The sequence below is a fragment of the Aplysia californica genome, unplaced genomic scaffold (genome assembly GCF_000002075.1).
Source record: "Aplysia californica isolate F4 #8 unplaced genomic scaffold, AplCal3.0 scaffold00587, whole genome shotgun sequence".
Classification (NCBI taxonomy): domain Eukaryota; kingdom Metazoa; phylum Mollusca; class Gastropoda; order Aplysiida; family Aplysiidae; genus Aplysia; species Aplysia californica.
Window position 1 is genome coordinate 304,357 of NW_004797857.1, and position 13,020 is coordinate 317,376.

The 13,020-nt window shown below is 41.0% G+C and overlaps 1 protein-coding gene across 1 annotated transcript in view; it reads right to left on the reverse strand.

Moving 5' to 3' along the window:
- Nucleotides 1-13,020, reverse strand: part of LOC101854526 (proton-coupled folate transporter) — a gene marked incomplete in the record, with an annotated part of 44,242 nt that overhangs the window by 16,546 nt on the left and 14,676 nt on the right. The window contains 1 exon segment of the mRNA XM_013087431.2: nt 734-2,100. Coding sequence (XP_012942885.1) covers nt 734-1,701 — 968 coding nt within the window.

Sequence of the window (13,020 nt, forward strand, 5' to 3'; positions counted from 1 at the left end):
TGATGATGATGATGATGATGATGATGATGATGGTGATGATGGTGATGATGATGATGATGATGATGATGATGATGATAATGATAACTACATGTAACCTTAAGACCTTCTTTGTTTGACCCATTTCCCTGATACAATACAGAGCTACACTAGTCTTATTCTAAGTTCGTTGGTGGCGAAACGTCGAGCCGATTTAATAAACCAAAGTTTAAACATTTTATATTTATTTAATGTCAGCAAATCTATCAAGACTCTCCCTATTTACTCTGCTTTTTAAATGATGATGATGATGATGATGATGATGATGATGATGATGATGATGATGATGATGATGATGATGATGATGATGATGATGATGATGACGATGAAGACGACGACAAAGCTGTGGTTGATAACCTTGGTAACATGCACATGGGATCAAATACTCAGCGCACACTGACAGTCGGACTGATCGGATTGAGCCAGGACAGGCAGATTTCCCTTCATTGATGAGGCAAAAGCGGCCATTTTGGTATAATAACGATCACATTCAACTAAATTCAAATGTGGCTTTTAAAATCAAATGGGTTTGTTTTTCAAAATGAAGGGCTGAATCGGTCGGATTGTGTCAAGATGGTAGCTTTTGCTCAATCCGTGAAGGAAAATCTGGCCGGCCCCGACTTAAACCCGATGACTCCAGTTGGCAGTGTATGCACTAGGTATACGATCACGCACGTAACATCTTAGAAGTGATCTCACCTGAGAAGTCCCTCCGGCTATCAACAAAACTCCCTCCACGACAGCGAACCTGATGGCCCGCTCCTTGGGGTCCGGCGTGATGTCTGTTATCATAGCAACCGACGCCAAGGATATGGTGAACATTGATCCACACAGGCCATCTACCAACGCCCCGAGTAAAGTGATGTTAATATCCAGATCGTGCTGGATCACCACAGCGAATATAACGAAGCGTACAAGCCCTCCAAACAGAGAGACTATTAACAAAGGCTTCCGACCAATGAAATCAGCGTATGAGCCGACGAAAAAGCAGATAAATATTGAGGGGATTCCTGAGGAGATGCTGAGGTTGAGCATAAAAGAGGAGACGTCTTTTTCAATTTCGTCTGCCGTTTCTTCTGGGACGTTTGTTGAGTTTCCCAAACATTTCGCCCCGACCGTTTCGTCATACGTGACGTTGTAGTCTTTCAAACCCACTCGCTCTGAGAAGTACTGAGTACCCAGAGGCACAAGCGAAATAAACGCTGTGATGTAACACATCAGCATTGCCAACAAGGATATCCACACGCGGGTCACGAAGGCTCTGGAAAGGGGTTCAGCCCTATCTTCAGTCTGTTGGTTCTTTCCGTCGTCCTTTGGTAGCTCAAAAGATTCCCCGGACAGGAAAGAAAAAGAGGAGTCCGATATGGAGGAGTAGAATCTGCGATTAAAGAATTCTGTGTCGGACAAACTATCGTCGTCAAACCTGGTGCCTCTAGAAGTTCCAGCACGGTTGTGGTTAGGTCTGACGTCGAAACTTCTTCTCCTGCTAGGGATAGCTCCATAACTCTGTGACGGGAGAGCTCCATAACTCTGTGACGGGAGAGCTCCGTTACTTTGCGACAGGAGATGCTGAGGAGTGGAATTACTCCTCATCAGTGGCGGGGGTTTTGGTATACTTCTTCCGGCATTGTCTTGGGCAACATTTCCATCACCCAACTCGGCCATTTTGAAATTCGAGCAGGAGTAAGGCTCGTTTTAAATTATTGCAAAAAGAATTAGGAAATTATTCGTCCTCTTGATTACTGGAAGCGAGTTACGGCGGTTACTTGTCGGGGTGGTACAAAGCATAACAGATCAGCTACCCCGTACAGCTTTAAGTATCCATGACGACTGCCCCGTACTGAATTAGCATCTAAGTTTATATTTTGGACTGTTAAAGAGCAGCTGAAGAGCCACACACGTTTCCTCTCCTTTATAATTCCCGTGGCCTCTTGGGTTACCTCTTTGTCAGCCAAGTGGTCATTTTCCGCCCGAGACTATCCAGTCAGGCCCCAGAGAAAAATAACCAAAGTTGTTGATTCTCTTCATTGTAGCCTCCAGGGTAAGCCGAAGGAATGTCTTGTCCTGCAATCAAAGAAAAAAACCTGAACATTGTAATCTACAGTCTTCATAATAGTATTGCTCTCTGAGTATTCACATTTGGAATTTGTTTAGTTTAGTTTTAGTAAGCGTCTTATGGCACCTGCAACACAATTAAGTCATAAAAGTGCCGAAGATAAGAGGTGGTATAAGAGAGTAACAAAAGAAGATGGAGAGATAAGACCTACAACACAAAAAGAAGATGGAGAGATAAGGCCTACAACACAAAAAGAAGATGGAGAGATAAGGCCTACAACACAAAAAGAAGATGGAAAGATAAGGTCTATAATCAAATGTTCTCATTTCAGCCTCATTAAAAAACGGTCGACACAGTGCTTGGTAATAATATTATTGGAAGGACACATTTCTGTTTCGGCAAGTGTTTTATGGCGCCCGCAATTGCGCATATGAGAAATGTTTGGTTACTTTGAAAGCTGTAGAGTCCTTGGAAGCTGCTAATTCATATATTTATGCTTTGGATCACTTTTTATCAATAAACTCCACGATTTAATAATATGGTTTCCCGTGGACATAATAGCCCCCCCCCCCTAAAAAAAAAGCAACCCAAAAACAACAACAACAAAAAAACATCAATAAGGATAGCCTAATGGGCAGAAAAATGTAGTTTCCTTGATTTTCATATTTTGACAAGCGGCTGATCTCACCACGACGTCTCGCATTCTGATATCCTAGACCGTGCACTGTCATGGCCAATACACACGACTCCCTATAAAAACTTGGCTGCGCTAGTGCGCATCATGGGCTCAAAAAACAGAACAAAGCAAAAACAATCCCGCCCCGCCCCCCCAAAAAAAATCCACAACAAAAAAACCAACAACATGAAGCTACCAACTAAACACCAATCTAGCTATAGTGGTGTGTGCCAGCGACCTTTCTCTCCTTGCCTCTAGATCTATTTGGTTCCAAAATTGAGCGAAATGAAATGGCGCAATCCCTTGTGAACTGAACTAACATCACTGTACATAGTATTGGATGATTATAATCATAAATCTGCACTGTGGCCACACCTCCGTGATGACAAAATCACTATAATGACCAGGCTCTCAGACTTTGGGCGCCACCCCCTCTCCTTACACACAACCCTGGGCCTACCCCTACACCCACACTCGACCGCCGACATACAAGCCCCCCCCACCCCCCACATACACCCCAAACGCACACACGTACCCGATTCTGGCTAGAAGAAAAACATGTCCAAGAGCGTAGGGTTTTAAGTGTAGACCTACTAATAATGAACAGAGTAGAAAAGTCCAGTTTTCTCAAGCCCCATTATCGTTTGCAAATAAGTCACTACCCCAAGCGACCTCAAACTTTGTGTGAGGAAAGCCAAGAATTGGAACTTTTACAAGAGGGTACACACATTATATGGTATCCCGTTATGTATGAGTGCAGCAATGTGTTCAGTTTACTGTGTCCGTATATTTGTATATTGTACCCTAATTTCGTTAATCTTACCCTCCCCTCCCCCTCCTCCGTAAAATATACTATTTAACCACATCTATGTGCAATTTTAAATTATAAAACAAAATCGCCGTCATCCCTAAAAATTAGATATATGTATGGTCTTTACAAACTAACATTACAGGAATGGCGAAGCTGAATATACCCAACCTTTGTAATTTGTATGTGTTTGTATGATATAATAATGTACCAATGCAACCGCGCCACTAACCCAAGCGAGCTCAAACCTTTCGTAAGGGAAGTCAAAAATTGTAACGTTTGCAAGACGGTACACATACGGTATCCCTTTAAATAGATTATGAGTGCAACAATATGTTCAGTTTACTCAGTACGTAGATCTATATATATGTAATGTGTACGTGCGCGTTGTTCGTTCCCTAATTTCTTTAAATACTGCCCTCCCCCCCCACCCCACATTTCCTTCTTCAGTGAATAATACATTTTCAAAAACCGCATACCCCTTAAAAATCAGATAGGTACGAGTATGGTCTTTAGAAACTAACGTTACAGGAACGATGAAGCTGAATAATAATTATTCCCAACCTTTGTAATTTCTATGTCTTTGTATAATACTAGCTGGGCCCCCTTTCGATGAAAGGAATAATACGTGCATTAACATCAACTGAATTTGACAAAGGAGTCCAGAAATAGCGAATATGGGCATCAAACGAAAGGACCACAGTCGAATTTAGCACCAAGTAAAAAAAAGAAAACATGAGGTTAGATCTATACGGGTCGCACACTTAAAATTGTGCCCAGTATTGCGCCACAATGCGCGATAGTATCGAACGGAAGTACGACTTGAAAACTTTAATAAACAAACCTAGCGGATATTCTAAAATTACAGACACAGAAGCGTCGGCCTTCAAAAGCGAGCGGCGAAATAAAGAAATTTAGCTTTGTGCAGCAAAACTGTCTCAAAACTGAAAAAAACGAAGGGCGCCATGATCTGGAGAATATTTTAAAGAATCTTTGGGTGAAAACCGCATGTCGATCGATGCAGCCATTAAAAAGCCTTTTGAATAGCAAAATTCGACCACCACAAATAGATAATAGATAACATATCAATCATCAATGCAACCACGACGTTTCCCCAAGCGAGCTCAAATTTATTTGTAAGGGAAGCCAACAATTTTAACTTTTGCAAGATGGTACACATTTGGCATGACAAAGCTGAATGTACCCAACCTTTTGCATTTTGCAAGTCTTCTATTATCTAGATTCTATTTGTGGTGGCCGAATTTTGCTATTCAAAAGGCTTTTTAATGGCAGCATCGATCGACATGCAGTTTTCGCCAAAAGATTCTTTAAAACATTCTCCAGATCATGGCGCCCTTGGTTTTTTCAGTTTTGAGACAGTTTTGCTACAAAAAACTAAATTTCTTTATTTCGCCGACCGCTTTTGTAGGCCGACGCTGCTGTCTCTGTAATTTTAGAAAATCCGGAAGTGATATTTCGCGAGGCGCATTTTGTTTTGAGAGTATAGATATAGACCTTCTGATTTTTAGCATCTCTCAAGATTTATTTCCCCATTCCAATAGAGTGTAAAGTAGGCCAATGACTTTTAGTTGATACTAAAGCACCGTTCATCCCTTTCATCGAAAGGGGGCCCAGCTAGTTTTTTAAAATTCTGATAAAAACAATTAAAGTTGCATTTTCTTGTCTGTTTCTCTAAATAGTTGCATTTCAAACAAGGGTGGTCCAAAAAGATAGTAAATTTCACCCCCTCCCCCAACCTCTATTCTAGAATTACGTTAAAAGTGTCTTAAGTGAATGACATCACAGAGACCCAATGTGGCACTGCAAAGATTAGCGACTCGGATGTGCCCAAAAGGTCAAAAAAATCCAAATTGAGGGCTCGGGTTTATTTTGTATTCCATTAAGTAAAGATAAACAATAAATATTATGGATCCAATTTAAAATGTTACTGTATGTGTAGTGACACTAATCAACTATTTTTTTACCAAAGTCCATATCCTATATATATATATATATATATATATATATATATATATATATATATTATAGGCACTTCAGTGAACGCGCTAACTACAGCGTGATTCGGCTTCGGAAAGTCCAATTGAGTTTTGTTTCCGGACATGACGTCTCATCACGACAGTGGGTTCAAACTGCCCATATTTTTGTTTAATTTAGGGGACCAACATTCAAGTCCGATGCATGTCTTTAAAGACCTTTGGCTGGCCTTTAAAACGCTTTTTTCCAGGTCGATGTGCGACTAATGAGTCTCGAGATATTTCAAGTTGAAAAATAGACTATTTTTAACCATTGATTTTTGATCAATTTTCTCGTCATATATTTTTCAAACTACCCTTTTTGGTAAACTATTCTTTGGTCTCCCAGAAATCGTTTAAGTGGTTATCGTAGAAGTCTTACCTTGGCTAGTGAAGTTTTACCCTTTTATCAACCAAATCCGCGAAAACCTAGCTGAACCCTTCCAAAGTGACATCGCGCCGAGCCGTGACGTCACACAGTTTGCGCCTTGAGCTTTTGGCTCCCTCTGTTCATTGTTTGAAATGTACTAGACAGGAAAATATACCACTGAGTGATTTTTAAACTTCAGTTTGAAAAGTTAATCAATTTTGGTAATGTTTTATAATCACTGACCTTATAGTGTGCCTTAGTTCATTAGATAGTATAAAGAAAACGAGACTTTTTAGACCGAAGTATTTCCTTTCCACTGAGCTCCCCCCTCCCTACTTTTTCCCCTGCCCAAAGCCTTTCATTGCGTAGGGCCTAAATCTAGTATGAAAAGTCCGGACTCGTGTTGTTAACACAGTCAAAATTAAATTGGGACGCCTATTAAAGTATCTGATGTAATTATTTGGTTGATAAAGTTTCTTAGGGCTATTGTTAGGTTAGTACTGATCCAGATTTTCTTTCTTTTCTGTCGCATGAACAAGAACGAAAAATGCTATGTACTGGAATGTGGGATCCGCTGCATGCCCCCGCCCCTCCCCCCCCCCCTCTCTCTCTCTCTCTCTCTCTCTCTCTCTCTCTGTATGTGTGTGTGTGTGTGTGTGTGTGTGTGTGTGTGTGTGTGTGTGTGTGTGTGTGTGTGTGTGTGTGTGTGTGTGTGTGTGTGTGTGTGTGTGTGTGTGTGTGGTTTCGTATGTTCCCTCTCCCCTCCTATTTTCATAACCGTACCTCTCTTTTCTTCTCCATCGCACATTACCTGCTCTTCAACTTCATGTACATTTTCTCTATTATATATACTTCTTGTCGTCTAATTTCTCTTATAATCGCCACCGCCGCCACCCTTCCACGACTCACGGTATTAGTAGTGTAAGCCTATTACTCTTTCTCACTGATGAAACAACCCTGCAGAAAGATGCCAGTTGCAACAAAGTGAGAACTTTACTTTTTCCTTCCTCTTGTATCCTTAGGATGTCGATGGGGGGTGCAGGTTTCGGCGTCTGTGATACATATGTTAATAGTTATATTGTTCCTGGACCTTTTTAACCCCATCCAGTCAGGTCATTCTTTGTCTTCCTCTTGATTTAAAGCCGGATTCGCGGATGTGGTAAGCTCTAGTCGGTAGTTGTTTATGGGGCATTCTGGTTAGATGTCAGAAACATTTGACTCTTTGACGCCCTAATAAATTTACTACTGGTAGACGTATGGTCTTGTTCCTTATGCAGTCTCCTCTGGTGACGTTGATGGTTTTGCGAAGACACCTAATTTCGCGTTAATTGATTTTCCTTTCTCATGCCTTGTTTAGAGACCATGTTTGGCACTGGTATGTTAATGTTGGTATGAAGATTCTATTGATGAGCTGTTATTTCACTTCATTTGGGATGTTCTTGTGACTGAGAAGGGATACTAGCTGGTAGGTCACTGCATTTGCCTTCATACTTCTTGTTTCTTTTTCTTTGTCCATACGCCCATCTAGTGTGAAGATGCTTCCTAAATATTTAAATTCCTCTACTTGTTGGAGTTGAGTTCCGTCAATATAAGGATGTTGCGTTTCCCTGGGTTTTTTTTCTAGCCTTCATAGTTTCAGCTTTTGAAATGGAGATTTTCATGTTTAGGTGTTTACATTCCTCATTAATTAATTTTGTGGTGTGTTTTTGTGATTCCTCTTCATCTGTATTTAATGTACTCTGGTCATCAGCAAATAGAAGCTCGTTCAGTTCATTGATGTCGTCATTTGCTGCATCCATGTAAGTGATGAAGAGAAGCGGAGAGAGAACACACCCTTGTCTCACCCCAGACGTGATGGGGAAACAGTCCGATAGTCCTTCTGTTGATCTTACGACACACAGGCTGTTTTTATAAAGAGCTATGATGTTTTCCTGCAATTGTCCTTTTACACCATATTCCTCTTAGACTATCCTTCGCGGCGGTGTCTTTTCTGAAGCCAAACTGGGATTCACTGAGTTGAGTCTCTACAATAAGTCTCATTCTCATTTCCAGTATCTTGGCAAACGTTATATCCACACGGCTGAGAAGGGATATTCCTCTGTAGGCTCTGTGTTGTTTTTGTCGCCAGGCCAAATATTATCCTCCATAGCCAGAGTTCTCCGATATGGCCGCATACTTTTTGATCTCTCCTGCTGTGATGTTTTCAACGCCTATCGCATTGTTTGTCGGGTTTTCTTTATAACATGTTGGGTTTAACTCAGCAGTAGAGATAGTTCTGGAGTGGTTTCTTTCGGCAAGAAGCTGTTAGCCCGTTGTAGGCTATCTGCTATAGGATTCAGCAGCTCCTGGAAATAGCGTTTCCATCTTTCCTTAATCTTTGGCTTTCTGAAAATAGGTTTTCCGTTCTCATCATTGACTATTTTAGTTGGGTTGAATGGTTCTTCCCGCACCCTCATGCTTTTTTTAAACACTCTAGTAAAACTCTCAAGAGTCTACATTTTGTTACCAGCTGTTCTCCATATACTGTCCAGGATCTGTTCTTAGCTTCTTTTACTACCCTTGATGTATAGCGGCGTTCCTTTCTGTATAGGATGTAATCTTCCTATGTCTTTGATTTCTGCCACTTTGTGAACGCCTTTTTCTTCAGTTGGACGGCTTCCTTCACTTGGTCATTCCACCATATAGTGGTTTTCTTTTTCTGCCCTCCTGTTTTCCTGGTGCCGCACTCCTCTTTTAATGCTCTGTACACACGTGCTTTGAAGTGGCTTCATTCCTCTTCAATGGCTCCTTGTTGTTTGGGCAATTTGTGAAATACATCTTTCAAACGTTCATGTATCTTATCTTTGGTAGTGTCATTTATATTTCTGAGATTTACGACTTCTCGTCGTTTCTTTGCTTCTGGCCTTTTCCTGTTTGGTGTGTCAATAGTCTGTGGTCAGTGTCTGTGATGTAGATGGGGATCACTCTTGAGTCTCTGATTTTTCTCAGTTTTGATCTTTTGGCCTGGATATAATCAACTTGTGATGTTATCTTTTAGGTCATTCCATTTGTACCAAGTTTTGACTTGACTCCTTTTATGTTGGAAAAGGTATTTGATATAACGAGGTCTTGTTCTGCGCACAACTGTAATAGCATTTCTCCATTGCTGTTTTGATCTGTTTCTCTGTCACTGTGTGGCCTCGTGTATCTCTCCCACGTCATCTTCCTTGTTTCCACTGTGCCTGTAAAGTGCCCCATGATTTTGTATATATTCCTCAAGTCTGTGTTATGCTTTTTTAGTTTAGTTTTAGCATGGGTTTAACGGCACTTGCAACACAAATAGGTCATATAATTCCCCGAAGATTAGAGGTGTTAAAAGAGAGAAACGTACACAAAAAAGAACGAGGACAGATAAGGACGAGTGATGGTTAATAGGGAAAAAAGGAACAAAACACACCCCAGAGTACCCGCCAACCTCCTGCTTGAGTTATGCATGTAAGATTGAAACTGCTTTCAATTTTAATCCCCCATAGCAAGTTAAAGAACTCTTTAAAACAAAATGAGTGATGTTTTTCTTTTGAAAATCGGACCGTCATTATGGAAATATGCCCGTTTCGTTTTTGGGATAACAGGCATGGGACTCCCGACGTCACGATTATGACGTAATTAAACCGTAAATAGAATTTTACTCTTAATGTACTTGACTTTTATTTTTATAATATATTGATTCTACATAAAACAACAAAATGATACCTTTAAGGTTAAGATACAACCATTATTAGGGATTTTATGACGTTTTGAAGCAAAATTTTGAGTTTTGGTGGCACAAAATGCAGTTAAAAAATTTGGCCAAATCAGGGCGAAAATTGATTCACAAAAATTGTCGCTGCTTCTGAACTAACAAAGATAGCACGAAAATTTAAAAAGCTCTGAAAACAGAAAGCCAAGCTCTTTTCAATAATCTAAATTTTAGTGCCCTCGAAGAAGTTTGAAAATTTCACTGAAGTGCCTACATGATATATATATTATATATATACACGTACATGTTTTTATATATTTTTTACAGCGGATTATCCGGGAACTCCGTCCTCTCCTTGAGGAAATTCTTGTCAAGAGAGCACAGATAATCTCGGACCTCTGCGATAGGATTACAATTTTCTGTGAAATCATTCCTAACTGACTATGGATTCAGGGGCTTGAAAAGATGAAAGTCTCGTAGCGCAAGGTCAGGTCTATTGATTAGGATGCTGTGCAATACGGTCGATCTCGTCTAAGACGGCCACTCCTTGTCGGCGAGAAAGGTGACCGTCTTAGACAGAATTGGAATCACCCGGGCACTCAATGTTTAGCCTTTGCGATTATAATGCTTTGAACTCCGTAAATTTTTTGCAGAATTATTTATGAATTTGATCTACTTTATTCTTATACTGGTCCTCCAAATGAATCGCAACATTAAATGAAATTATAAATAAATAATAATTGCATTTATATAGCGCATATCCATGCTCAAGAGCATGCTCTATGCGCTTTACAACTATTATTACCCCAGCAGACCCTCTGAGAACACTCAGAAACATTCTCGGCTTCCGCAGAAGCATACAGTACAAGCTGCGGATTTCACGCGCTCAAACACTATCAAACAGACAAGATCATTCACTGTCTATAGCCGGGTACCCATTTCCACCTTGGTGAAGTGAGGAAAATTTGCGCAAAGTGCCTTTCCCAAGGATACAACGTCGGGCTTCTGACGGGATTCGAACCCACGACCTTACAGTTGCGAGTCCGAGAGCCTTACCACTAGGCTACCGACGCCAAATAAGAATTTAATAGCCAAATTAGAACACGCTGTGCCGGTATGCAAATTCGCCACAAACTACCGTAAACACAGTATACACGGAACTAGCCTGAAATAGAACATGATTACACTTCTGGTCAATGATTATACGGTCTCTGCTTCTGGTCACTGGGGTCAGACTATACACCGATCCATCGGTTTCTTATCAGTAAGGGTGGCTGCCAGGTCTGTCTATGTATAACGGTTGTTTGGGACCCATTGAAAACCTTAGATGCTCAGAAATAATTTCGCGAATGCCTGATTTCAACAGTCATCCTAGAAATTTCTCTTATCTGATTCTTCAGGCTTCAGGCAGCTACTTTCAAGAATGACGTTGCAACTTACTTTATGTGCAGCTTTTAGTACAGTGCAGTGTCGCTGGGACGGTGAGACGTCGAGTCTCGGCTAACTGGAAAATCTCCTGGAGATTGCAAGCTTTTAAAAGTGTCTTTTAATTACTCCCTCTTTCTACTTTTTCCTGGGGCTTCTGTCTCTCTATAGCCAGGCATTGCTTGTGCTGTAGGCATTAAGGGCAGGTTGGTTGACAGACATGCCAGTTGTAAATGTTGTTATATCCATGAATTTTGTCTTCTGACTTTGAAATTCGCGGCCGCGGCCCCTTGCTCGCTGCTTGTCTTCCAGATGAGATCATCGCTGCACCACATATTCATTGCATTTTACGTTTTAAATTCTCACGTTACACATCGGCAAATCCATCGAAATATTTATGAGGGATCCTTTCCTTCAGCGCATAAAAATCCTTCTTCCACCTTTGACCTTGTGCGTGTGTATGTGTGTTCCCATACCTCAGGGAGGGGAGGGAGGAAGGAGGAGGGAGAGGTTACCTGAGCGTGTTTAGTTTGCGTTCTTATCTAGGGTGGCTAATGTTAGCCTGCTTCGGATGGTATCTGACCCCGAGTGACCGTTGAAGCACCTTCACATCCGTGTTTTGGGGGTCACGCTCCAGTAAACAAGTGTTCAGTATTGTCAGAGGGTGTACACAATCGAAACTATCTAAAACAACCACCTATTATCAAGGAGAAAAGTGCCCGTCTTAGACAGATGGCCGTCTTATACAGTGTCATTATAATATTTCAAAAAATTCGCAAGTAAGGAATGGGAAGTGGCCATTTGTACAAGTCATCGTCTTATACAGGTGGGCATTAAAGCAGCTTCGACAGTACAAAGTATTTCTAAGCTCTCTGATGTTGCCAAGACGACAAGGACTTTACTTATTTCTCACAATACTTTTGAAAAGAAATTGGTTTTGTATACGGTGTTGTACGGTGGTGACTGTAGTCTGGTGGTTAAGCTTCCGGTCTCGTAATCTTGAAGTTATGTATTCGGGGGGGGGGGTCAAGGCTCTCAGCTCGGCCCGGTTCTGTGTCTATAAATACTAGAATTGGCGCGTGTACCGACTATAAACGCTGCTTTCTTTCTTTCTTTTTTTCCCCTTCATTTAGGCCTATATATAATTGATTTTGTTTTCCTCATTCATAATAAATATATGTTTGTCTTTAGAAACCTCATAATCATACATATCAATACTTCATTCTTTGTTGTTGTTGTTGTCGTTGTTGTTGTTGTTGTTGTTGTTGTTGTTGTTGTTGTTGTTGTTGTTGTTGTTGTTGTTTTTAACCTTTTGGTTGGTAATGGGCCTTCAGGTTTGTAGCTTGAAACTTTTCTCTTTAAGCTAAAAATGTTAACTTATACTACATAATATTTCAAACTAAATTTGCTACGACAAAGCGACGAACAATCTTATTCTTCCTTTTTAGGGGTAAGTGTTTTACGGCGCTCGCAACTGCATAAGGCCATATGAGTGCACGGGACACATTAAACATTTTCAGTTGATAGGAAATTTTGAATTTTGCTCGGGCGGCGGCCGAAGCCTACTCTTATCGATTTGGACCACCAAGGGATCTTAAACATGCGCAACTTGCATACGGGACTTCCGAAATTCTTCACCTTTTTCCGAGAAGCCAAGGAGAAGCAGTAGAAAGGTAATAGAAAGAGTCAAGAGCCCAGAGGAGGGGTTAAAGGAGATGAGGGTGGGGGTGGGGGCAGAAAGAGGATACGAAACAAAATGATAGAACATTGCAGGAGAGCAGGAAAGGAGGTGAAAGGAGACACTTTTCGAGAAGGAAATTTTATGTCGCTATCCGGATTCGAACCCAGAACCTATTGAATGAGAGGCATACACCTTAACCTCTAGGCCACGAGAGCCC